This window comes from Sceloporus undulatus, chromosome 2 (genome assembly GCF_019175285.1).
Source record: "Sceloporus undulatus isolate JIND9_A2432 ecotype Alabama chromosome 2, SceUnd_v1.1, whole genome shotgun sequence".
Lineage (NCBI taxonomy): Eukaryota > Metazoa > Chordata > Lepidosauria > Squamata > Phrynosomatidae > Sceloporus > Sceloporus undulatus.
This window is the reverse complement of record NC_056523.1, coordinates 290,346,334-290,371,905: the sequence shown is the minus strand read 5'-3', so window position 1 is coordinate 290,371,905 and position 25,572 is coordinate 290,346,334. Positions and strand designations below refer to the sequence as shown.

At 39.6% G+C, this 25,572-nt stretch overlaps 2 protein-coding genes across 5 annotated transcripts in view; one reads left to right on the top strand and one right to left on the bottom strand.

Moving 5' to 3' along the window:
* POC5 (POC5 centriolar protein) overlaps positions 1 to 13,359 on the top strand; it is a 49,747-nt gene extending 36,388 nt beyond the window's left edge. Inside the window, exons 9-13 of one of the 3 annotated variants that reach the window (XM_042454405.1) lie at positions 2,059 to 2,221; positions 6,101 to 6,273; positions 6,588 to 6,701; positions 7,152 to 7,328; positions 12,645 to 13,359. In XM_042454405.1, coding sequence (XP_042310339.1) covers positions 2,059 to 2,221; positions 6,101 to 6,273; positions 6,588 to 6,701; positions 7,152 to 7,328; positions 12,645 to 12,788 — 771 coding nt within the window. In that variant the 3' untranslated portion in view covers positions 12,789 to 13,359. Of the gene's footprint in view, positions 1 to 2,058; positions 2,222 to 6,100; positions 6,274 to 6,587; positions 6,702 to 7,151; positions 7,329 to 12,641 lie in introns of all 3 variants that reach the window. The other 2 variants (XM_042454404.1, XM_042454406.1) reach the window with 2 other exon arrangements.
* A 3,691-nt stretch (positions 13,360 to 17,050) lies between these two features.
* Positions 17,051 to 25,572, bottom strand: part of ANKDD1B (ankyrin repeat and death domain containing 1B) — a 41,981-nt gene continuing 33,459 nt past the window's right edge. For both annotated transcript variants that reach the window (XM_042454148.1, XM_042454149.1), the window contains exons 13-15: positions 20,222 to 20,420; positions 18,780 to 18,911; positions 17,051 to 17,641 (exon numbers count right to left, since the gene is read on the bottom strand). In XM_042454148.1, the coding sequence (XP_042310082.1) occupies positions 17,583 to 17,641; positions 18,780 to 18,911; positions 20,222 to 20,420 (390 nt within the window). In that variant the 3' untranslated portion in view covers positions 17,051 to 17,582. The remainder of the gene's footprint in view (positions 17,642 to 18,779; positions 18,912 to 20,221; positions 20,421 to 25,572) is intronic.

Below are 25,572 nucleotides of genomic sequence, written 5' to 3'. Positions count from 1 at the left end.
TTCGAGAGGGCAGGTGGTCTTTTTTACCTTCCCAAGCAGCTTGTCAACGTCATCAGTACTCATAGACTGAAATTGTTCCAAGATAATCTCATTAACGAAGCAACTCGACACCTCTCTTGTTGACTCTGTACTAATGCCGGAGTCCAAGTCAGCCCTTATCTGAGAGATTTTATCTGCAAAATGATCATTAAAAGCGTCACAGCAGGCTCTTGTAGATTGAAAAAGAGAGTTCAGGGTGGAAGGAGTTTGGGTTAACTTCTTAACCACCCTGAAAAGTTCTGCTGGACTGGATTTTGCAGACGCAATAGAAGCAGAATAGAAGGACTTCTTTGCTGCAGCTATTGCCACTTGATAGGTCTTAAGGAAGGTCCTATGACGTGTCTTGTCAGATAAGCGTTGAGTTTTTCGCCAGTGACGCTGTAGTCATTGTACAGCTCACTTCATCCTTCTGAGATCTTCAGTGTACCAAGGATTTCGATTCGAAGCTGGCTGGAAAGGACGCTTGGGAGCGATTGTGTCGATAGCCTTGGAAAGATCTTTATTCCAGGTGGTCACCAAGGTTTCGACAGAGTCGCCGATGTTGCCTTCCATTAAACCCTCTAGGGCTTCTTGGAACCTTTTGGGTTCCATCAGCGTTCGAGGGCGGACCGTTCTAATAGGTCCACCACCCCCGAGGAGATTGGGGATAGATGCCTTCAGTCCAATCTTGATCAGGGGGATGTTGAAGTCCCCCAAAACAAGAAGCCTGGGGATCTCCAACACCAGTTCCAAGACCAGTTGTGTCAGCTTGGCTAGGGAGTCTGTTAAGCTACGGGGTGGTCGATAAACCAACAGAATCCCCAGGCTATCCCTGGCCTTCAGGCGAAGGTAAATACTCAGTGTGGTCAGTTTTACGGATAGGTATTCTGGTCAAGGTGAAGTTATTTTTGTGGACCACGGCAACACCCCCTCCTCGCCACTTTCCATTATAAAGTGGGTTTGGCCACCATAGAAGCATGGAGGTTGCGAGAGAAGTGCAAACTACTAAAATCTGGTAAGAGTGGATGTTACTAGAAAATTAATGGCAAATAGCAAGAACGTGGATAGCCGAAAAAGCAAATACTGTATAGCACAAACTTTGGAACATCACTCCATGGGCAGCAGAGAGCGCATACTTTAGGGAAGAAGAACATGAAAATGAGGATTAATTACAGTAAGACTGTGACTTAGAGTGAGTGAAATGATTCTAATCTTAGCCCTGCATGAGGTGACACATTTTGACTTTACTTTTCTGGTATACTATTCAGTCAGTCTCGTAAATCACAGGTTGTCCATTACATAAAACAATTAGTTTAACCCTTTATTTATACGTCTGGTTCATGAATATAATATGTGTCTGTTTCACAGTGCACTTTGGGTCCAAGTACACTGAATTTTATACACTCTGTTTGAATGTTGCACCTATATATAAGGTGTCTGAGGCTGTTGGAGATGGGACACTTCACAGATGTGCACATTTCTTTTTTGTAAACTGCTATGAATGGCTGTGAAATGTTTCTTAGTATGGCAATAGCATAATGGTCCCATAAACTATGAGTTGCAAAATGGGTATCATGATGCTGGATAAAAATCTGATTAATATGCAAAAATTTGTGTCAGTTGACATTCTTGATCAGGCAGAAAAGTACCAAAATTAATATTCTAATATTCCTAAATGCTCACCCTTTAACATCAGCCTTTCAAATGACAACTAAGAGCATGATTGTTTGTCTTACATATCTCAAATTCAGTCCATCTTTCTCCTCCTGGCTTTGTGCAACTTGTGTACTATCCTGGGTGTATCTTCTAGCTCCTCCTCCCCCTTAGGCTTGACAGACAACCTGTATTATCTCCCTCCCCCCACTATAGTCTCCAATCAAAAATCAGCTGCGTTTCTGTGTTGGCTGCACACATACAGTTGCCTGTAAAATGCAGAATGCACTTAGTCTCAGTCTTCTCTCAATAAATTAAAAGAAATGAAAAAACAAATGTGCTAAATGATGCATGCTTATTAGAAATTTTATTTTAACTCCTTGTTAGTTGAATGCTGCACTGGAGGAGGCCAGAGCTGAGATCATAGAATTGCAGAACAAAAAGCATGATTATGAAGATACCTTGAAGAAGGCTTTCATGCGTGGTGTCTGTGCTCTGAATCTGGAAGCAATGACAATATTTCAGGGCAAAGAATTCAAATTTGACCATGGTTAGTATTACAGTGAAGTAAATGTCAATTAATAGCCTGTACATTTGTTTCAGCTTCAGTTTTTCAGAATGTTTTATGACCAAAAGAGGATCTTCATTCTATTCAATTGCCAGGGAAACAATCATAACAAGAATGCAGCATTTGACCCAGTTCAGTTTTGTTATATAGTGGCTCAGAAGGTCATTTAGTGAATAGAGGAACCTCTGATAATAGGAACACTTTGTGTGCATTGGACTGGGACATAAGGATTTAAACCAGGAGTAGGTGGGTGGGCAAAATGAGGGTTGTGAGCTGTATGCAGCACCCCCACACCATCTTTGCAGAACTCAGGGCTGCCTTCTGGCTGGAATGTTTCTCCCACAAAAAATAGTTTTCTGCTGGAGGCCTCCAGGTAGTTTTGGAATTGAATAGTATACTACCACAGCCTCCTTGGCATCAGTTTTAAAGGAGAGAAAGGGCTGGTATCATCAGCAAACTGACAACTCTCAATCTCAAAACTGCAGATGACCAGTGGCTTCATGTAGCTTTTAAAAAGCAGAGGGCACAGTATTAGTCACAGGCTATTGGCCTACAGGAATGTTCAGCCAAGAAAAACACGAACCACTGCCCCAAGTCCCATATCAGCCACCTAACCCAGAAAGATACCATGGTGGATGGTATCAAATGCTGCTGAAAGATCCAGGAGGCCCAATAGAAACTTATTGTCTTGTCCAACTCCTTGATGGATGTAGGTCAACCATCAAGGTGACCAAGACAGTTTCTGTCCCATAACCAGTCCAGACTTAGATTGGAATGGGGTCCAGGTAATACATTTCATTCAAGAAAACCTGGAGTTGTGTTGTCACCACCCACTGTAGGACCTTACTTACAAAAAGGAGATTAGAGACTGGCTGTTAGTTATCTAACAAGGTGGGATCCAATGAAGGTTTCCCCCCCCTCAATAAAGGCCTTAAGATTGCTTCTTTTAGAAAAGTTGCAACATAGGTCCCTTTCAAAGAAGCATTTACAACCTCCACCACCCAATTAGCCAGTCTTCCTTTGGCAGTTTTAATTAGCCAGGATAGACATGGATCTAACATGCAAATGGTTTGCCTTGTCTTGCCTTGCCAAGCAACTTGTCCACATCATCATGTTGAACAACCTGAAACTCATCCTTCAAAACCAAACAAGTGCATGCCTCAGTTACTTACCAAAACTCTACCCTCAATGTGGAATCCAAGTCAGAATAAATCAGAGCAATTTTCTCAGAAACATCAGTCTGAAGACTTTGATGTAATAGCCCTTTAATTACCTGGAACAACTGTCCTAGACAAAACTGAGCTGATGTAATAGAGGCGGCAAAGAATCATTTTTTCACTGCCCTCACTGCTGCAAAGCAGGTTCTAAAATGGGCCTTAACCTGTGCTCCATCGGATTCATCTTAAGTCTTTCTCCATTGTCATGTTAGTTGTCTACACAAGAACTTTATTGCCCTGAGCTCTTCAGAAAACCAAGAAGCCTGTTCTTTGCACCCAAGTAAAGGATCCTTGGAAGCAATTGTGTCAAATGCCTGGGTCATTTCCCTATTTCACCAATCAACCAGAGCATCAAAAGAATCACCAACTCTAGCAGTTGGAAAATCCTTCAGAGCATTCAGAAATCCTTTAATCTCTGGGAGTGGACCATTTTAACAGGTTCGTTTCCCCTGCAAAGGCTAGGAATCCCACCAAATTCAGATAGTGAGCTGATACTCTATCAGATAATAAACTGTCCATGATTTTCAACCCTCCAGTTCACCATCATGCTCACCAGCAAAAACCAAATCAAGAGCATGGCCTGCTACCTTGTGTAGGGACAAATATTGAGACAAGATTGGCAGTGATTCAGTGCTGATTTTTGTAAGCATCAAAATGGGAGAAAACTAAAAGACAGATGTCATCTCGGCCTTGTTGCCAGTCCTAAATAGGGTCCAAAAAACACTGCAGAAATAATCCAGTTTGAGACTGCTTTAACTGTCCTGGCTCAGTGCTAGAGAATTCTAGAACTGTAGTTTTGTGAGACTTTTAGCATTCTTTTGTCAGAGAGCTCTGGTGCCACAATAAACTACAATTCCCAGAATTCTCTAACACTGAGCCAGTGCAGTTAAAGCAGTCTCAAACTGGATTGGTTCTGCGGTGTGTTTTGGATCTATGATTCTCAGAATTTAGCTTTTCTTTCTCACAGTATTTGGTTTGGTGAAAAGCATGAACAACTCTGACTACAGTGTTGATATAAAATAATTACTCCCATTGCTCTTGCTATATAGACAGCATTTGCAATTTTAATAACACTCCTTGCTGTTAAATTTTCTTATACAAGGCAAGCTGTTGTTAATATTTCCTTTTAAGAATAATCATCTAAATAGGATAAGGGAAGAGTTATTTTTAAATCTGCAATAGGTAATTTACCACAGGGTGGCAGTCTAGTCCTTTTGAAAGCAAAAGTTCCTGCAATAACTGGAAACCATGTGTATGTTTTCTTTTTCATACTGATTTTCATTCATATATTATGGCAGTCATATGGCAAGTTTGCCTGCTTGGCTCTGTACATATGTGAGAATCCACAGAGGGGGCAGAAGATATCCTAAGAAACCAGGGATCCTATTTGCAAGAGAGCATTCAATTTGACATTTGAAGAGAGGGTTCTGTTGTTCAGATATTACAATTACAAGATATTGTCATATGGTTAAGGTTCACTAAAATGCTGTTTTTTTCTGGGTGTAGTTTGGAACTGAAGCCCTAAATTTGATATAATATTTGAGAAGGAGGTGCAAAGAAATATTAATGGGGAGGCATAGCAGACACATGTCCTTCAAGTAAAATGCCTGTTTATTTATTTATTCAATTTATATCCTATCTTTCTCCCAGTGTGGGACCTAAGGTAGTTCACAATGTAAGTTAAAACAAAATACAGTTTTTAAAAATGGATAATACATGTTAGAAAAAATAAGCAATCATATTAGAAACATTGAAAGCCAGTCCATTACTGACAAGAGATAATGATTTAGCACCAAGACAGCTTCCTTAGAATCAAATGGAAAGGAAAAATACAGATGGATGTCATCAGTGTACTGCTGACACCTGATCTCAAAACTCTGGATGAAGCCTTTCAGTAGTTTTGTGTAGATGATGAATGGGGACAGAACTGAGGCCTGATGGAAACCCTCAGGTCAGGCAAAAATCCCTGAGTACCATCTTTTGAATTTGTCCTACAAAAAAGACTAGAAATACTGTAAAAATGTATTCTCAAGTTCCATCCTAGAGACACAACTCAGACGGATACAGTGGTCAATGGTATGGAAAGCTGCTGAGTAGTTTTATATTCCTTAATATGTCTGTTTTCAGTGGCATGAAACAGAGTTAGCTGCTAATGGTGGTTATTCCTTCCTGGTTCTGTTAGAAGTTAGCCTAGATTCTGGCTCCTTGAAAATATATTAATAATACATAGAGCTGTGCTTACATAAATGTGTTTCGGGATTGCAGTCTTATACTCTGCATGGCATAGTACTCTTTGACTCTCTAGACGACACTACACATAATTCATTGCATGGAATTAATGATGCCTCTCTTGCTTTGTTGAAATTATTTTCCCCAAACTTAGTTTTCTTTAAAATGTGTATTAAGTATCTTGAAATATATAAATACACATATTCCTAAAACTGAAATTGTTTATATAGATAATACATTGTAGTAAATAAATGAAAATAAATATGTGTGTCTATAAACAAAGAAATACAAATTGCACAGTTTTAAAATGTTCATATTAATTAACAATTAAGTGCAAAAGAAATGATTTAAGACTGATTTAATTATTTACTGTCTTTGCTGTGCAATCAATTTTTTTTCAATTTATTTATACTAGTTGAACTGTCAGATAAGAGAGGAGAATCTAGTGCTGGCACTGGTGGCCCAACAGCAAAACTCCCTCCATCTCAATTTGATCCACCTTTACCACCATCCAGCTCACCTCGACCACCTCCTCCACCTCCTCCGCCTCCAACAGCAGCTCCTGTTACTGCACACGTAGAAGATCTAGTAAGTTAAGGAGCATTGAAAATTATCTTGGTCAGGTGCATACTCCCAGTTCTGATAGTCCTGTATCTCTGTGAAGCGGGATAGAAGAAACTGGGAATGCTACAGAATGCTAGACTAATTTTAATGACATTTGTCATGCCAGCTTAGTTAGGATGGTCTATTACATCATATAATGCTGGTGCTACTGTGATACTGCTCTGCCAAGCAAGGTAATTATTTATTTATTTCAGTGTCTAGGATTAGGAAATGTGTGGTGTGTATATGTGATACTTAATTTCATTCTAAATACTACATTCTTTTTCCATTGTTTACAGTTCTCTTCTCATCAGGGCCATGCAGTTACCCCTCAGACCAGACTAGACTCAGCTGCTGCCTTAATAGCTCCTGGTTCTGCTGCAGGGTCAGGCACTGTGCCCATTCCAAAAGCGGTAACAATCCAGGGGATATTTTTCTTTATGCAATAAAGTCTATGGAAGCAGGCTCCTGCAACTCTCTCTCACAAAACTTATTGGGTAATAGGATTTGTGCAGACCTTATCCATGTTCTTATAATGGAAGACATTCAGTGAATATTTCCATGGTCATTTTTGGATTTCACTATTCAGTGGGTTTTTTTTTAAAAGAGTTTGGAAATACAGAGAATGCTCCCGTTCCTCATAGGTCTGAAAGGCATGCATGCACACACATACACCATTTCCTATAGGCTTAAAACTGTCTAAAAAGTAGCAAAATTACCAATGTTATCTTCCAGAGCCTCCTGGGGTTCAGAAAATTATTATACTTTGGACCCAGAAATTGGTGACTGTTACATTCTGCAGCCTCTGGAAGTTGTCCATCTGTGGTGTAATGTAATTAGAATTTACATTTTGCTTGTTGTAGCCCATGACGAGGGTTGTGACATCAGCGCAGCAGAAGGCTGGAAGAACGATCACTGCTAGAATCACCGGCCGATCTGATTTTGCACCAAAGAATCGAATTTATAGTAACCTGGATGTGTTGGGAGTTTCTCCTCCCATGAATTCTGTTGTTGTGGAAAAACATCATCCAGTCACTCAAGTAAGTCAAGTAATGTCTGAGTAATTTTTACCCTTTTATTTTTCATTTTGTGATTAGGTTTGCATTGGGGGTTTTGACAAAACATTTTTAAATTCAGAGACAAAATGTCCACTAGATCTGTCTCCCTATATGCATAAGTTTGTCTTATTTTACTTCAGAGACAATAGGATGCTGTATGCCAAAAGACACTCAGGTGTTTTTTTTTTATTATTTAAATCACTTTAGAAGCACAGGCCACTTGCAAATTTAAACATTTTCTACCTACTCAGAGGATACCTAAGAATGCACATTCCAGCAAGATAATGATGCCAGCCACAGATGCTGGCGAAATGTCAGGAAGAAACTCTTCTAGAACATGGCCACATAGCCTGAAAAACCCACAAAAAAACTATGGATGCCAGCCATGAAAGCCTTCAACTTCACATAGGATAATAATTCTAAACACCCATAAAAAAGTAAGCCTTGAGTGGTTTAAAAACAATAATTTGAGTGACTTAGAATCACCCAATTAAAGTTCAGACCTCAGTACAATTAAGAACTGAGGCAAGACTTGAAAGCTGCTGTTTACGAGTGGTTCCCATCCAAACTGATTGTTGGAGCAATTTTCCCAAGAGGTATAGGCAGAAATCACAGGATCCAGATGTGCCAAACCAGACATGTATCCAAGAAACACAGCCATATTTGCTGCCAAAGGCTCTTTTGCCCAGTATTGACTCAGTGATTACTTAAGAAATAAACAGTGCAGGTTTGGTTTTATTTAATTTTTAAAATAAAAATATTTTGCATCTTCCCTGCTTTCAGTATCTTGTCTGCATCAAGTGGTAATTCCAATTAAACCTCAATTCAGTTTTGGATTTTAACAATTAAATATGTGAAAACTGGGAGGAAGATAAATTATTAACTGTGAATAGAACTGTAGCCTCCACAGCCAAGGAGGACATAGCATATTTGGTGAGCCCATCACATAATGTGCCCCAATTGTGGGCATGCAGGCTCTTTCTCTCCTTCACATTTCAAGACAACATGCAAATTGGGTGACTTCAAGATCACTTGTTTGACCCATCTCTGGGCCGATACACAGCACCATAAAGCGGCATGCCGATGATGATGCTAGGGTTAGGGAGTGCGCACCAACCGCATGCTCCCTAACCCTAGTCCGTGCAGCGCCGGCATCATGGCAGCCTCCTGTCCACACAGGGGCTACCATGATGCTGGCGTTGCCGTGCAGCGTCCCCACAACCACATAGGGAAGTGACGCAGCCCTTATGATGTTGCAGGAAGGAGCTGCATTTTGCAGCTATTTACTAGAGTGGCTTGTTCCCACAGCAACTACATGGCCACGGGAACGATCCTGAAGGGAAAGGGGCTGCCCCTTTCTCCTCCTGAGTGTCTGGGGGCATGAAGCCTTTTCCGAGGTGCCACTTCTTACTCGCTCAGAAAATGCTGAATTGGGGCCGCAGGGCTGCTGGTGAGGTTGCCCTGGTCCCAATCCAGCATGAAAATGGGCAGTCTGTACCAGGCCTCTATCTCAGCCTTCTGTTTTGTAACATCTTACTTGATTAAAGTATCAGATGATCATGAAAGCTTGACACAGTTCTGAAGATTTTTTGGTTGATCTCAAAAAGCATTATCACAATATATATTTGGGTCTTTTTCTTACGACCAGCATGATCCCTCTGCTTCTTGCATGGAATGTTAATTATTAAATAGAAAAGAGTTGAGGAACATTGAATAGGAGCGTGAAGATTATCTCAGGTCCAGTCTGTACGTAGCTAGTCTTACTCATTCTAAGGCAAATTCCAGTGGAATCGTCAACTTGAAAGTAGTTCCTAGGATGATCACAAGCTCACAATAAATTCCCACTTTCCCTGCTCTTGAGACAATTTAATTACTGCCCTATGCAAATAAGGAATTATATTATCTACTCTAATTTTTACCAGTAAGTTATATTCTTCTCATTCTGGTTTTGAGAACCTTGTGTATTAGTGGTGATTTGAAGTAATTCTTTGGAGTCACAACTAAAATCTAGAGAAGGAATTTTGGTGTTTGTTGTCTAAAGCCTAATTGTTGTATTTTGCTGTTGTTGTGCACATTAAAGTCATTTCTGACTTATGGCAATCCTCAGGCAAAATGACAGACAAAGCTGTCGTGAGGTTTTCTTAGCAAGTATCTTCAGAGTGGGTTTGCCATTGCAGTCCTCTGAAGCTGAGAGAGTGTGATTTGCCGAAGGTCATCCAGTGGGTTTCATAACCAAGCCAAGAGTCTTCAGAGTTGTAGTCCCAACATTCAAACCACTGGGATGCTTTCATGTTTTGGGCCTTGGTAGTCTCTCATCATGTAAGTCATAAAACTATGTAATCCTTCTATTATGCTAGCTGTGTTTGCACCATGGTCATATTTAATATTAGCACTAAGAGTTTTTTCTTTTGCATGGCAGAATAAGCTGTTATATGATTCCCTTATTTCAGCCTGAAATGGTACAGCTTAGAAACAGGCTTTCTACCTTGTCTGCTCTCCATGAGAACTAATTCTTGAACCGATCGGTGTTGCATCTTAAAAATTTGATTGCACATTTTGGGCCTTTTTGAATGTATTGTCTTCAGTTAAGTTTTTATAATTGAACAAACTGATAATTGACAGGTTTTTTATTTTAAAAATCTGAACTGTTCGTTTTTATTTGCCATGTCTGTACAAACAGTATAGCCTTTATGTTAGTATTGCGCTATTGTATTTAACTTTAATCCACACATACATATTAGAAGGATGGGGTAGAGATCTGATTATAAAGGGGAAAGGGGGGAGGGGCAAGGAGGAAAAAATGAAAAAATATTTTCTTTCTTGGTTTTTACATTAGAGACAATGTGAGGCCTTTTACATCCATGGAAACTTAGCAAATTTTGAGACTTCTGAAGGTGCTGAAAGGCTTTGTTGCTGTACTTGATATTGATAGAAAGCATTCTCAGTTGCTCAAAAGTAGTCAGAAGTTCTTTCTTCTGGAGCTTTGTTTGTGTTCTTTCTTCACCCTCCTTCATTATATTTATACAGCTAGATACCATTTGGATTCATGCTTCTTATGCTGTCAGTTTCCTTTACTGCTATTATAACAAAGGTCATCAAAGGCTTTTTGAAAACAATGTTTCTTGTCAGTCACTGTTTTATATTTTGAGTTAAAGTGGACAAGTTTAGGTAGGATCTAAGGCAATAAGAACAGAGTCAACAACACTGTTGTGCTTCTTTCCTGATGATAAGTTGTCAGCCTGCTTTGCTGAACACAAAGCAAGATGAATATGCTCATTTTTATGCTGGAGTCTTCACTTCTCATTCAGTGGGCTTAAAGAAGAGTGTGAAATATATAGCATAGGAATTCCAGCTTACTAAAGTATGTATGAAGGAATGTTTAGTTGCCAAGTGAAAGCTCAAAAGCTTATAATGTCTTTTGACAACTAGCTGGTGAATTGCATTGAAGAATATAGACCTGATAATAGCTAAAATTCAGATGGAGATAGGAAATTTCTGGTCCAGTCTATGAACTTCCTAGGTGGTCTTAGACAAGCCTAACTGTCTGATGGGTTTCAGTCCCCAACCCCTAAAATTATGCAAATATGAGTCATAATAATGCTGACTGACCCTTAAAAAAAAAAACCTCTAGTAAAAATGGTTTAAAAAGCAAGGCACCTGAGGGAAAGTGAAGTTAAGAAGTAGAGGAGATGCGTCAATGTACTTGAAGAAAGTGGATAGTTGTAAACAGGAATTTATCTTGAGATTAGACAGACTTTCTCTTGCCTAGTGGTCTTGCTTGTATGGAGGTATTGTGTATAACAGACCTTCATTCCTCTGGCTGTTGGCAAAAGCCAAACCGGATTTACATTCACTTTTGCATTTCTGTGGTGACTATCAGATGGAATCAGTTGCTCTTTCTGGTGGTGAACTCTATGAGGGTGCTCTTTATCTGATGGATGGAGCAAGGCTGCTGCTCTCCTTGCTGTTACATTGTTCCTCAGAGACTGGCTGCAGTCTCCTGGTACCCCTTGTGTCCTGGTTGATGGCAGAGGTGAGATTACGCTTCCTTTTACTTCTGTCCTGCTGTTACAAAGCAACTCAGTGAAATAATTTGTATGTGGAAAGGCACTATACAGATGGTGTTTTTCCTTGCTATCATTGCTGTCATCATTGTCCAACTTTTCCTTGCAAGGTTGATAAGGAGAAAGGGATGTACCTGCAAGAATGATCTATCTTCTCATACACAGACTTTCCCAAGACAGATAGAACTATGAAAAAGCTGGTCCATGAATAAGCCATTTGTGTTTCCATTTACACATAGAACAATGATGTGATAGGAGGCCATATTGTGTATTTGCTATGTATAAAGATGCTAAATATGACTATTTCTTCACAAGAATGAAGCCACTTTACACCACATCTTAAGGGAACTGTTTTAGTTTGAAGGTAAATGTTCTTTTTTAACATTTTACAGAAGGCTGATCAACTGTTCTGCATAATGGGAAATGTAAATTATTTGAATTGCCAGGTAGACTTTCACCTAAACTGTAATTGGACCTTAAGTTGTAGTGCCTGAATCAACTTGGTCGCTGTCTGAGTGTAGGAGGTTTATCTGGTTTATTTATTGGAGATTTAAATGCAACAATCTCAAAGTATTTTCCAATAGGCTTCTCGCCAGTTTTACTTTTAATATTGTCCACAAAGCAATGATACTTTTATTGGACCAACGAAAATGCACAAAACACATCATGTAAGCTTTTGAAGCTTCACTGGCTTCTTTGTCTTCCTTTTGAAAAAAACCAGTGGAGCTTCAAAAACTTGCATGATATATTTTCATATCAAGATACAGGAATAGGTACATAAGTATATTAAAGAGGTATATTAGACATTTTATTTTTGATATGTCACTAGGAGAAGGCACTTCAAGACCTAGATGGTAGCGGAAAAAGACAGAGGAATATAGAAGCTAGTGAGAAATGTAAAGGAAGTAACAATTATTAAAGATGGTATATAAGTCTTACATAAGGGAACAGTACATATAAAGAGAACATTTCTGTTGAGATATGTAATATGTAAGGACTGATAGAATATGTTTTATTTTATGATTCAAAAACAATTAAAAAATGATATATTTTGTGCAGTTTTGGTTGGTCCAAGGAATCGCTGTTTTCTGAGTTTTTATGGCTGCTACTGTGTTTTGCTGTCTGGCCAATATGGCTATGGGCGGATATGTTTTCTTTAATATTTTGAACCTGTTGGAGTCTGTGGAATATGATAGAATATAAATAACTTCTTCTTGTTTGTGTATTTCAGCAGACCATCTCTCAAGCTACTGCTGCAAAGTATCCTCGAACTTTGCGCCAGTTTCCTAGTGGTATCAACCAGAGACCTCCAGGACACAGTGGGAAGACTCATACCCAGATCCTCAGCAACATCCATTCAATAAAGGTTGTTGAATAGGTGTGAAAGTTAAATGCTTGTATTTTACTGTAAGCACATGGCGAAAATTTTCCAGGTTATAGTTTTAAATCTTTCCCAAAATTTGCAGATTTATAAAGCAAGTCCTCAATGATGCATCATGTTTTTTCCCCTTTCAGTAATAACTTTACAGATGTAAAAATGTTTCAAGATATAAAAAGTAAGCCACCCAAACAGGTGCAATGTAGTTCTGTGTAACTGCAGATAAGGTATACTTGAAATTCTTATTTCCTTAACATATTTTATTAAATATGATTATTTAATGTTTTTAATAAAAAAGAATGAACTGAACTTCTTGTATTCTAATAAGCATGAATGTTCCTATCACATAAACTATGACAATGGCTCTTTTGTATCTTTTTTTTTAATGAATCAATTGTTGATATAGCAATCAGACTTGAAATTCAGAAATTATGTTGCCTTTCTCATAATGTATCAAATTAAGACCACTACAAAGAAGTTGGGCCAAATACAATATGAAATAATTTGCTGGCCATCAGAAGTATTAACGTATGTATTCAGTAAATATGGATGAATAAAATTAATGCCACTATATTTATTTGAAATAGTTATATGTAATAATACCTCCAGTCTCTTGTTCAATTTTAGCAACTGTTTCTTTATCCTTCTTCAGTAAAATCTGTTGTAGGCATCACTTGATCATCTGCAGTGTCACATATCTGTAAGCCTTAGCTCACAATGTACTTCCCCATGATGAGTTTGAGATCAAGCTGCTTCTTTATTACTATTGTGGTGCCTCCACAAGTGGTGATACATTAAAAGAAAAGAAAATGGCATTCAGGAAAGCAACAACTCCTTTAGTGCATTTATTGCCTCTTCTGACTTCAGCTTGCAGTTCCAGTGTCAATGAACTAACTTTGGAACGGGCGCCTGGGTATGAGTCACTTATACGCTCACTGCTGAATGATTGCCTGTAACATGAAGTGATAGCTTGGATATGTGAAATGTGTGCAGCAATTTAATAGTATGGATAAAACTTTCATGTTGTCTAAACATCAAATGTAGTATTTTTCAGTTGAGGTAATTACTATACTGAGCTGTGAATTGGAGTGAAGGAAGTGGTGAGACATCAAGGCGGGGTACAGACCGCCGCTTTGCAGCGGTCTGGCGCCGCCGCCAGAAGGTCCGCGGGGGAGCCGGAGCCTTCAGACGGCCCGACTCCCGCGCGGACCGAAAAAAGAAGGTCCAAAATGGAGCTTCTTTTTGCGTCGCGTTTGCGACGTAGCGAGGCGCCAGGGGCGCGCTCGCTACGTCAGCAGCGGCGCGACGCGTCTGGACGCTGTGCGTCCGATACGTAAAGATGGCGGCGCCCATGTAGAAAGGGCGCCGCCATCTTGTACGTATTGACTACGTATTAGGGTTAGGGGGGTGCGGAAGCACCGCCCCTTCCTAACCCTAATACGTATTCAATACGTATTTTTTGGCGGTTTGTAACCCGCCCATGTAACATATATGGATTTGTGCGTCAGCTGAGGCCCAAAGCACATTTAGCATATGACACTTCCTATATACATAACAGGATGCAGCAGTGAAATTAAAACCACAGCTGTTGTTCATGCACTGATCTTTTGACAATAAAATGAATACTTTTAAATTTAGCAGCATATTCTTCCAGGTATAAGGGCTTGCAGTTACACTGTTATAATTAGAGACAGGTGAAGAGCCAGCCTGGTTTGAGCATTGGACTACGACTCTGGAGATCAACGTTAGATTCCCTGTCTGGCCATGGAAACACACTGGATGACCTTGGGTGAGTCACACACACTGAGCCCCAGAAAACCCGTGACAGGGGCATTCTAACTCGGAAATGATCTGAAGGCACAAACCAACAAAATTCTGTTGAGCTTGGGTAAAATCAAAATGAAAATGAGTGCATATTTTAGAATGTTTAAACAGCATTTTTGCAGAATTGAATACATTTTCCAATTTTTCAAGCTACTTCCCAGTGAATAATGTCTGTGTTTTATGCACATTTTTAAAATCAACTATTTTCTGAGTGCAATTTCCCTTCATACTGCATGAGAAATGTTGGGAAGTGTATACACACTAATAATAATTTCCAGCAAAAGCTAGTAACATCACCAGTTCTCATACTACCATTGTGTGAGATGGAAGAATAAAATTTTCATGTTAACTGCAAGATGAGAAAGAGAAACTGGAAACTCTAAACTAAAGATAAAATTCAAAGGCCAGAATAGGGAGGTTTAAAAGATATATGCCAGGATCTTGTTATCACCTTAACTAAGTGCTTAACTATGTATCTACTTCTTCCCCCCCCCCTCAACAAAACCTGAAAGAAATATCATTCAACTGTGCTCTGACCATTGGCAGAATGTCCTTCCTTCTCCCTGTGCAGCTTGTGAACAGTAAAGTAGGTGGGTAATTGTTACTAAGTAGCTATCATGAATATGTAACAGTTACATTTAGGTAACTCTTTCATATTCACAATTGCTACTTAGTCAGAGGTTTGATACTATTGCCACAGTCATAACTTTCCCAACATACTTTACTAGACATCATGGTTGAATGATGTTTCCATCAGGTTTGGAGGGAGCCAGGCCGGGTGAAGTTACTTAATTAAGTATAAACTGATACAGGATTGTAGCCATCACATTTATTAAGTTTATTTGATATTTCACACTCTCAACTTTGGAGGAAAGCGGTGGCAAACCCTCTGAACAAATTCTGCCATGGAAACCCTATGATAGGTTCACTGTAAGATCACTGTAAACCAGAAATGACTTTAAGATACACAACAACATTTAATGTTTCCTGTGCAGATATTTAAACCTTGTTGCAATTTTTATCCCAGATTTATTCTGCAGAAAAACTCTTGAGGCAAATGATGGTTTTGGATAGAATGATGCTGACCCATTTGACTTTGGGAGAATACTGTGGCTGCAAATAATATTAAAGTTGTTAATGACAGAATATGCAGCACATTTTCAATAGTGTGTTCCAGAAAGCAAGAGCCTTCCATATTTAAATAAGTTGACCCCCATACATGCTGCTGAGTTCACTGTAACCTTATGGGCAAAAAATATATACTTTACAGTTTAAATACTTTCCTAATTGTTAGCCAGAATTTGAAGACACTGCTGTGCATATCTAATACACAACCATGTGCATGCTTAGGAAATGACAACTTCTAATCACATGGCATTGGCTGCCACTTCAGAAGGATCCTTAGGCCTTTGGGAACAGCTTCTTGAAGGACCAAATAAATAAATAAATAAAATTTATTTATATCCCGCTTCTCTACAAAATGTAATAAAGGCGGCTTACAAGATTAAAATATACAGTCCGAATCCTCAACCCACCCCTACCCTTAAAATATAATTAAACCATGTAGAATTTAAAACATAAACCATACTTAAAAACAATACAATAACTGTGGTGAAGTCAGAGGTCAGCGGTTAGATTTTCCTTCTGATAGACAGAGAACTATTCAGGAAAGGCCTGCCGGAAGAGATCTGTCTTTATAGCTTTTTAAAAGCTGTTTAGAGTGGTAATATGACGGATCTCATCTGGCAAGCCATTCCACAATCTGGGAGCAACAGCTGAGAAGGTCCCCTGAGAGGTCGTAGACAGCCTTGTTTTATAAGGCTGTAACAGATTTTTCCCTGAGGATCTAAGTGTGCGGGGAGGATTATATAGAAGGAGGCGGTCCCAAAGATAGGTTGGACCCAAGCCATTTAGGGCTTTAAAGGTGATAACCAACACCTTGTACTGGGCCTGGAAACTGATGGGAAGCCAGTGAAGTGATCTTAACATCAGTGTTATATGATGTCTTCTGGATGTACCAGAGACCAGTCTGGCTGCCATGTTTTGAACTAATTGAAATTTCTGAACCAAACATGAGGGTAGCCCCATGTAGAGTGCATTACAGAAATCAAGGTGTGAGGTTACCAGTGCATGTACTACAGTCTTAAGGTCCCTGACTTCCAGGAAACGGCGCAGCTGGTGTATCAGCCAGAGCTGATGACAGGCACTCCTGACCGTCGCATTCACCTGATTTGTCATGTGAAGTGAAGAATCTAGGAGCACCCCCAGACCATGTGAATAAGGGAGGGGATTCAAGGGATACACAAATGCTTGGAAAAATCTGTCTGTGCATGTACACATACAGCATCTATATACTGTCCCCCATCCCACCCACCCCCACACAAGTTTCAAATTCTACAACCTCTTTAATTCTGTAACAGGGCAATCATTTGCAAAAATGAAAGGAAGACAACTTTTTAATCGGAGGTAATTTTAAAAAAAATAATTGCGAGAGAGAAAAGGCCTTGCTTCAAGGAATTACATTAAAGCAATATCACTTTTACATTGTCATTAAATAATAAACAAAATCTGAATTTAATGTTGTTGTTAACTGCCCTCCAGTTGACTCCAACTCATGGTGAGACATCTCCAAGATCCCCTGTCTTCCACTACTTAGGTTCTGTAAATTCAGGCCCATTACCTCCTTGATTGACTCTATCCATCTGGCATGTGGTCTTCCTCTCTTTTTACTACCTTCTATGTTTCCTAGCAATAAGTCGTTACAGGGGGGAAATGTGGCTTGTGCTCTGGCCGTTAAAAAGTGGAGATGGAATCAGGAGAAATACACATATGCACATTTGAGCTCATTGTAAGAAATGCAGGGGTAGCAAATGAGCCATTTTAGAAGGAACAACTTACTGTAAATAAGCAAAATTCTATTTTTGTATGTTATCCTAAAAAGTAGTTCCAGTCCGCCTTTGGTGAATGAGTTCATGAAACAGTACATTTTCTCAATTCTGTGCCAGCATTACTCTCTGATCTCATCTTCTCTGTAAGAGGAAATACTGTCATTAGAGTTCAGAAAACACCAGATGCCTGTATTCTGTGTCAGATGTGAATGATTCATATGGGTTTGTGCATAACTGACACAACATTCAGTAGCCACCCAGCCATCTATTTAAACACTGCACAATGAACATATGTAACTAGTTAAAGCAAAGGCCATTAACAGAGTTATTGAAAGTGACCCATCTCAAAGTTGTCTGGCTTGCTTTTACTATGAACTTGGATAGTTTCAATACATATGTATTTCATTGGCCTGTTACAGACTGCCAAAATAAAGCTGCTTCGGGTCTCTTTGGGGGTATGCTATTTAAATGATGCATGGGTCCTAAGAGTCCGGAGGTCGTGCCAAAGCCACACTCCATTCCTAAGCACTGGAGTGCAACTTTGGTGCAGCTTCTGGATTCTTAGGATGCATGCATCATTTAAACAGCATACCTCCAAAGAGACCCGAAGCAGCTTTATTTTGGCAGTCTGTAACAGGCCATTGACTTGCAGCCACTTACTTTCCTCCACTTACTGACTTGCATCAGGGTGGAAATAACTGACCTCTCCAAATATGGTTGGATTGCATCTTCCAGCAGCCCTAGCCACAGTTGAGGGATGGTGACAGTTGCAGTGGAGCAACATCTTACTTGTAAACAGATGCTTAGGCTGCAATCGTGTGCTTACATGGAAGTAAGTCCCAATAACTCAATTGAGCTTACTTCCAAGTAGACATGAAGGATTTTAGCATTAGATATATTCCTAGGTCATTCATATCTGTAGAAACTGCTGCTATGTAAGATTTGGACCAAGTTTCTTCCTATACAAATACCAGTATTTACTACTACATTATCTTTTTTTTCTTCTTTGTTTTGCTTAGGCTATCAAGCATTGCTTTTCCAGTACTTTTTCTTACCAAGTTGTAAATGATTAAAGCTTGCTTCCCTCCCTCCCATAGGAAGCAGCTTAATATCCATAATATGTGCTGGATAATGCTCCTAATCTGAGTATGGTCTGTGCATCTTAGTGGAAATAACAGTTGAGCTTTTAATCACTAGAAAGCCATTCCCCCTTTGATACAGAGAATCTCCCTCCTTTAACCATACTAGCATATTCTGCTGGAAATCTAGTGCTGCTTACCAGCTAGTTGTTGGAATCCAGCTCTCACGAGATCTTCATATAAATATTTAATTGGATTCTGGCCAGCCATTAGGACACCATGTAACCAGATTAGAAGCATTCTGTGCCCATGTTCCTTGTAGCTCTTTTTCCCTAGATGATGACATACAGAATGTTAGCTCACTGTTCAAAAAGAAAATTATATTATATGATATTTACAAACCTTGATAACTGGTATGCCTAATGAAGTAGCCTCGGTCATTTTATTGTGTTATTCACTCTAAAGTTTTGTATCCCACAAAAGTAGGTCCTAGGGCATTATACAAAGCTACAATAAACATCAGTAGTGTTTGAAGCACATAAACATTAGTCCATAAAACTGAGTGGGACAAAACAATTCACCAGCCAGCTAAAACATTAACCAATAAGTAACACAAAATGCTTGGTCGAATAAAAAACATTTTAACCTAGCATGTAAAAATACTTTGCTGGGGCCACCTGAATTGCTGTTGGGAAGGTATACCTGAGTTGGTATACCACTATAGAAAAATTCCTCTACTTCAAGCTTTGAACTACAGTGGACCCTTGTTATACGCTGGGGTTTGGTTCCAAGATCCCCCGTGTATAACAAAATCCGTGTATGCTCAAGTCCCATTAAATATAATGACATAGCAAAATGGTGTCCCTTATAAAAAATGGAAAATCAAGGTAAATTTATACTTTTTTGGAACATTTTCAAACCGTGTATGCTTGAATCCGTGTATAAAAAATCCGTGTATAAGAAGGACCGACTGTACAACTATAATGAAGCTTTGTCATTGTAGCTCCTTCTGATTCCACTCCCCAAAAACCTACCTCTTACCCCAGGGTTTCTGAGGCATTGCAGATTGGGACATTCTGCTGTTGTCTGGAGAGCCCTCTCGGGATCAGCTATTTGCCTCAATATTCCCTGACCTGCACCCCCTTAGAAACCTCTCAGCTGTGGCACTGCATGGATTAAACTTAAACCCCAAATTTGTGAGATTTTAAGTCCTTATGATTTCATAAACACACCTTTACTTATAAATTTGTCATGAATGAATGCAAATCTTGAAACAGTAAGGTCTTATATAGGTATTGGAAACTGATGGAACATTGATGGGAGCCAAACAGGTGATGTCAAAAGCTATTTTCTTTCTTTGATCAAACGTTAACGCATATACGTAATTATTGGCATATAAATTGGCTTGTGAGAAACACCTTTAATTATTTATCTGAGATTTATAGTCTAAGATGGAACTCTGCTTCAAGCAAACCTCACAAATATAAAAATAATGGACTCATACTGAAACTGGAAAGGAGGGAATTTGTTAACTGCATTTTAGGACCTAGTTACTGCCTAGAGAATACATTCATCATAGTGTAACAATGGAAAAGTACATTTTGTTCTTTAAAACAGAATAAAATGCATGCTATTACTTTACCTGTCCACTGTTCTTCAATAGCTTTGATCTGTGCATCTGTAAACTTCCAGAACTGTGCCAATTTTGTCCATTCACGCATTTTTAACTGATTATATGCAAGATTCCAAAGGGAGGAGCGGATCTGTTTGGTCTGCAAACTGTGATCTTGTTTAAAAGATAAAATATTATTTGGCAGATTACCGTCACTGTGGCAATTCTCCTGGAAAGTAAAGAACAGTAAACAGCAAAAATTAGTCATGCTGCTCTTCAGATTTTATGTTTTTCTGGATGTCAAACATCTTTGACTTTCATTATGTATACTTGTAATGATTTAAACAGAACTACTAACTATTCCAAAGAGCTCAGTCCTATGCAAACAGCATTGAACATGCTATTTGCTGGGGAGGAGGTTAACAGCAGTACTTTTTAAATTGTTTCAATTAAATTTATTATTATTATTATTATTATTATTATTGATATGCTGCCCAATCACTCGGAATCCGGGCGGCTTACAACAGTGGGGATAATAGACGGTTCCCTGCCTTCAGGCTTACAATCTAAAAAGACATGACACAAAAGGAGAAGGGAATGGTGGGGGGGAGGGCATCAGGTCCAGCATTCTTCTCTCCCTCTGAGGCCTGAACCAAGGCAGAAGGACTGGAGAGAGGGCTCGTCTTCTTCAGGCTAGCCCTGGGGGAGCTGGGCCTGCCTGGTCAACTCCCTCGCAGGTCGGAAGATGACAGTTATGGAGGGAGGAGTCTCTTCCTTCAGGCTAGCCCTGATGGAGCTGGGCCTGCCTGGTTAAATTACGCAAGACTCCAAGATCTCTTACTTCTGTTTGTTAGTTTTCTGTTTATTTGATTTATTAATTTATATCCTTGTTAGTTTTCTATTTATTTGATTTATTAATTTATATCCTGTCTTTCTCCCAACATGGAATCCAAGGCAGCTTAAAACATAGGTTATATACTATAAAATATACTATATAATAAATGCATTTGAGATGGAGATGGAGAAGAGTGCTGAGCATACCACGGCCACATCATGAGGAAAAATGAATTATTAGAAAAGAAATGATTCTCGGAAAGGTAGAGGGCAGTAGAAAAGGGAGGGAGACTACATGCCAGATCGATGGACTCAATCAGGGAGGTCATGGGCCTGAAATTTATCCCAGGTCTATTCAGATCAGTTATTCACACTAATGACAATCCAGGCCTTTTTAAAAAAGCTCAGGGAAAACCCTGATATTGATTATTCCGGGTTAAATTGGGTTTCTGACAACCCCCTGCAACTTAATTGGGTGCATTGGGGATGGGTGAACAATGAAGATTCAACCTGGATTCATCCTGGATTATTTTCATCATTTGACTAACCCCCCACCTTACATCAGGCACATGAGGCTAGTGAGGAAAGGCATAAAAAATGTTACAGTTCTGGGCAGCCCATTTCTCCACTTCCTTAATTCCCCCATGGCTGCTGTGTCTGTCCTTCTGCTGCCTCATAAATATACTGGTGTGTGTAGTACATGGACAGGGTTCAAGTCAAGGTCTCCCTGCTGGAAGTCCTGACAGCAGATTGTTGACCTAATTTGCCAAAAATTGTCCATTTATTTGCACAAACCATCCTGGATTGGTGGGGGGAGGGAATGCACAGGTCCTAGCTATGGGCAGAATCCTCTTTGGCAGTTATGAATGTATAAACCAAGTTACATACTCACAACTGTAACATATTCATAATCCTTATGTAGCTGTCACAATCCCTACTTAACTGTGCAGCAGCTGCTGCAATTGACAGCGGTTTAATCTGTTGATCAGGAAGCAGTTGCCCAATGCTCCCATCCACCCCCTCGCATGAGCAATGTTCAGCATGAGCGGGAGTTGCAACAGAGGTCCTCCTTTTGATTCATGCACTAGAGATTGCTTATTTGGAGGACTGGAAATGTCAGCCAACTGCTTCCTGAACAGTGGGGGGAAGGCCCCTGTCAATTGCAGTGACTGCTGCACAGTAAGAAAGGATTGGGGAGGTCGACCTCAACTCATGGCAACCCTCTGGATGAGACATCTCCAAGACCCCCTGTCCACTGCTCTGCTTAGGTCCTGAAAATTCAGACCTGGGATAAAAATGCATGCCTTGAACGTGTTCTGAATGCATCCACATCATCAACTCCATCTTTATTCAAATACTTGCATGGGCGAGCAACCAAACTTACAGAGATGTTCATCAATGTGGTCCCATAGTGTGAATAACAAAGCCTGAATGTGTAACATTTGTATCCTGTTGGAAGATTTTTGCATTCTTCCCCCCCCCCCTTTATATGGGGATTTACTGCATGAAAACTCCTCTCTCTCTCTCTCTCTCTCTCTCTCTCTCTCTCATTCAAACTAACCATGTGATTTAGGTCACTCCCCCTTTGGAACTAACAGAGCTTCTCTCTCAACCTTCATTGGAAAAATGGGGAGATAAAGGTTTCTTTTTACCTGAACTATTCAATAGCTAGATTAGGATATAGAGTGACCCCTTTTATTTTGCAGGGGATCCATTCCGTTTGCATATTTTCAAGCTCCATTGGCTTGAATATAGGCACTGGAGTGTACAGGCATGCGCCACAGGCACGCAGCCCAATCATTCTCCCTCCATCCCTCGCACATAAGCGAAGTCTGAAGACTGCAAGAATAGAGGGAGGACTATAGTTTGTATATATTGATTGAAGCCATCAGTAAACTTTTGTTTTAAAATACAAGCTACATGATTGTTGATTTTGAATTAGTTTCAGTTCTTAGGGAAGCATAGGCAGGTTACAAACCGCCAAAAAATACGTATGGAATATGTATTAGGGTTAGGAAGGGGCAGTGCTTCCGCACCCCCCTAACCCTAGTACGAATTCCATACGTACAACATGGTGGCGCCCCTTCCACATGGGGGCCGCCATGTTTACGTATCGGACACATAGCATCCAGACGTGTTGCGGCGCTAATGACGTCGCGAGTGCGCCAGCGGCGCCTTGCGATGTTATTAGGGCGCCGCAGAAAGAAGCTCCATTTTGGAGCTTCTTTTTTGCTCCGCAAGGGAGCCGCACGGTGTGGCTGCGACGGCTCCCTTATGGAGCAAACGGCGGCGGCGGCAGACCGCCTCAAAGCGGCGGTCTATAACCCGCCATAGTTAGACAAGAACACATTTCTGCTACTCTAATTTAAAGGTAGAACCTAACAGGCTTGGCTTTTATATTTTTGATATTAAAATATTTTTGTTTCCTTTACAAAGGCTGAGGTCTTAGGAAACTTAAAGTACCCTACACATCATCGCACTAAAAAAATTAACAACGGAATGACCCCTGGGATTTGTGGAGCTGAGCAACATCAAAGTATAGCTAAGAATGACTGGGCAAAAGTTATTAATGAGGAGAAACACATAAACTTACTATTTTCAGCAGAGAAGCCCTGACATTTATGTATTGTACGTTAATTCAGTAAAGATTAAAAATAAATGTTTAAAAATTCATACAAGACATCAGATTTAAAATTTCAATTTGACATGGTTATCTGCACAAATTTCTCTTGCATCTCTCACATCAATAATTTTCATATCAGAGAGAATCTGGGATGAGGAGAAAAGTGCTTGGCTGGGATGAAATGCATATACAGTAATATCAAGCTGCCCATATGATAATTGGGCAGCTTCCAGTAAGTACAATGATGGATTTATTGATACATCCAGATTGTGTCTTACCTTCCCTTTTTTCAGCAGCTGTTTTAGTAAAATATTCATTGCCTTAATTGGCCTGTTTCTGTTATAAATGCATCCAGATAGATATCTGGATGAGAATAACCAGGTGCCAAAAGAGTTGTTCTCTCCTGTCTGGTACAGAATGTAGTCTCCTTGTTCCTATGCCTCTTAATCTCATTTCCCCATATGGAATACAACTGTGAAGACCTACACTTTAATATAGATGTGTGTAACACTATGGCACAGTGCTATTAAAGCTAGTTAGTTCCAAACTAATCTCAATCCATGTTCTCTTTCTCGCCTTTCATCCACTCTTGGAGTTACTTCTCCCAACAAACTCATGGGGTAAATTAGGCTGAGAGACAGTGCCTTGCCTATTTAACTGGCAAAGGCTGCTGGGCATTGCAATCAGACAGCATCTGGAGGACTGCTCTGGTCACTTCTCCACATTAGTGTGCTGCAAAAGACAGCAGACAAACTACTATGTTTAGACACAAAAGTATATACCCTTAAATCATCCCAATTTGGCAGCGACAGTCCTAATTAATCTTCTGTCATTCCATTTTTCAGGTGCTTTTGAAATGTCCCAGTTCTCTCTCTTCCTCTCCCTTCCCCCTTTGTCTTCAGTAGTAGTATGTACTAAAATTTATTCAGTCATTGACCAATACAAAAATTGATAAAATGATAATTGCACAGTACAGTTATTAACAAATTTTAAAACAATTTCAAATACAATTTCAGATCGGCTATAGACATTTCAGTTTCCATCAACCAGTTGAGGGCATACTTTGCATACAATATAGCAACATTTTGCTATCTTGTGAACAACATTTGGTTTCTGATTATCCAGAAGATAACATAATTAAAAAGTGTCAGTATGACCAAGGTATTTATTTAGGAGAGGAGTAATCAACTGATGGCGAATGTCTTTATAAAATTGACAGTACAAAAGTACATCTCTGTCATTTCAATACCACCATCATCGCACTGGCAGAGCCGAGATTCATAAGATGTTTTCCTATCTTCCTTCTAGCACTGCTGTTGAGAAAGCATTAAATCAAGCTAAAGATAAAGCTCTCCTAAATTTAGGTATTGTAACATGAAATAGGTAAGAAGCTGGAGAATAGACAAACGTTTGATTATTCTCCAATAGTGCAAACTGAGTTCAGAGTACAAAAGTAGTTTGCACTCATCACAGCAATGGGAAAAGGAAAGGTATTTTAATTTGAAAATATGTTCTGACTTTTTTTAAATAACTACATTAATTTAAAAATAGTTGTGTAAACTAAATAACGGTAACTAGGGATTAAATGCATATTATGCAAGTCATCCTATTGTTATGTTTTACTAAAGCTTAATGCAACATGATTTCTCTGCAAACTTGTAGAAAAACTGTACTTCAGATTACTTCAAATATTTGTTTTTGTTGTTGCCTTCAAGTCATCTCTGGCTTGTGTTGACCCTAAGGTGAACCTATCACAGGGTTTCCTTGGCAGGTTTCTTCAGAGGGAGTTTGCCATGGCCATCCTCTAAGGCTGAGAGAATGTGACTTGCCCAAAGACACCCAGGGTACCTCGAACCCTGTTTTTCAGAGTCATACAGTGGATCCTTGTTATACGTGGGGGATCCGTTCCGGACCCCCCCCCCCC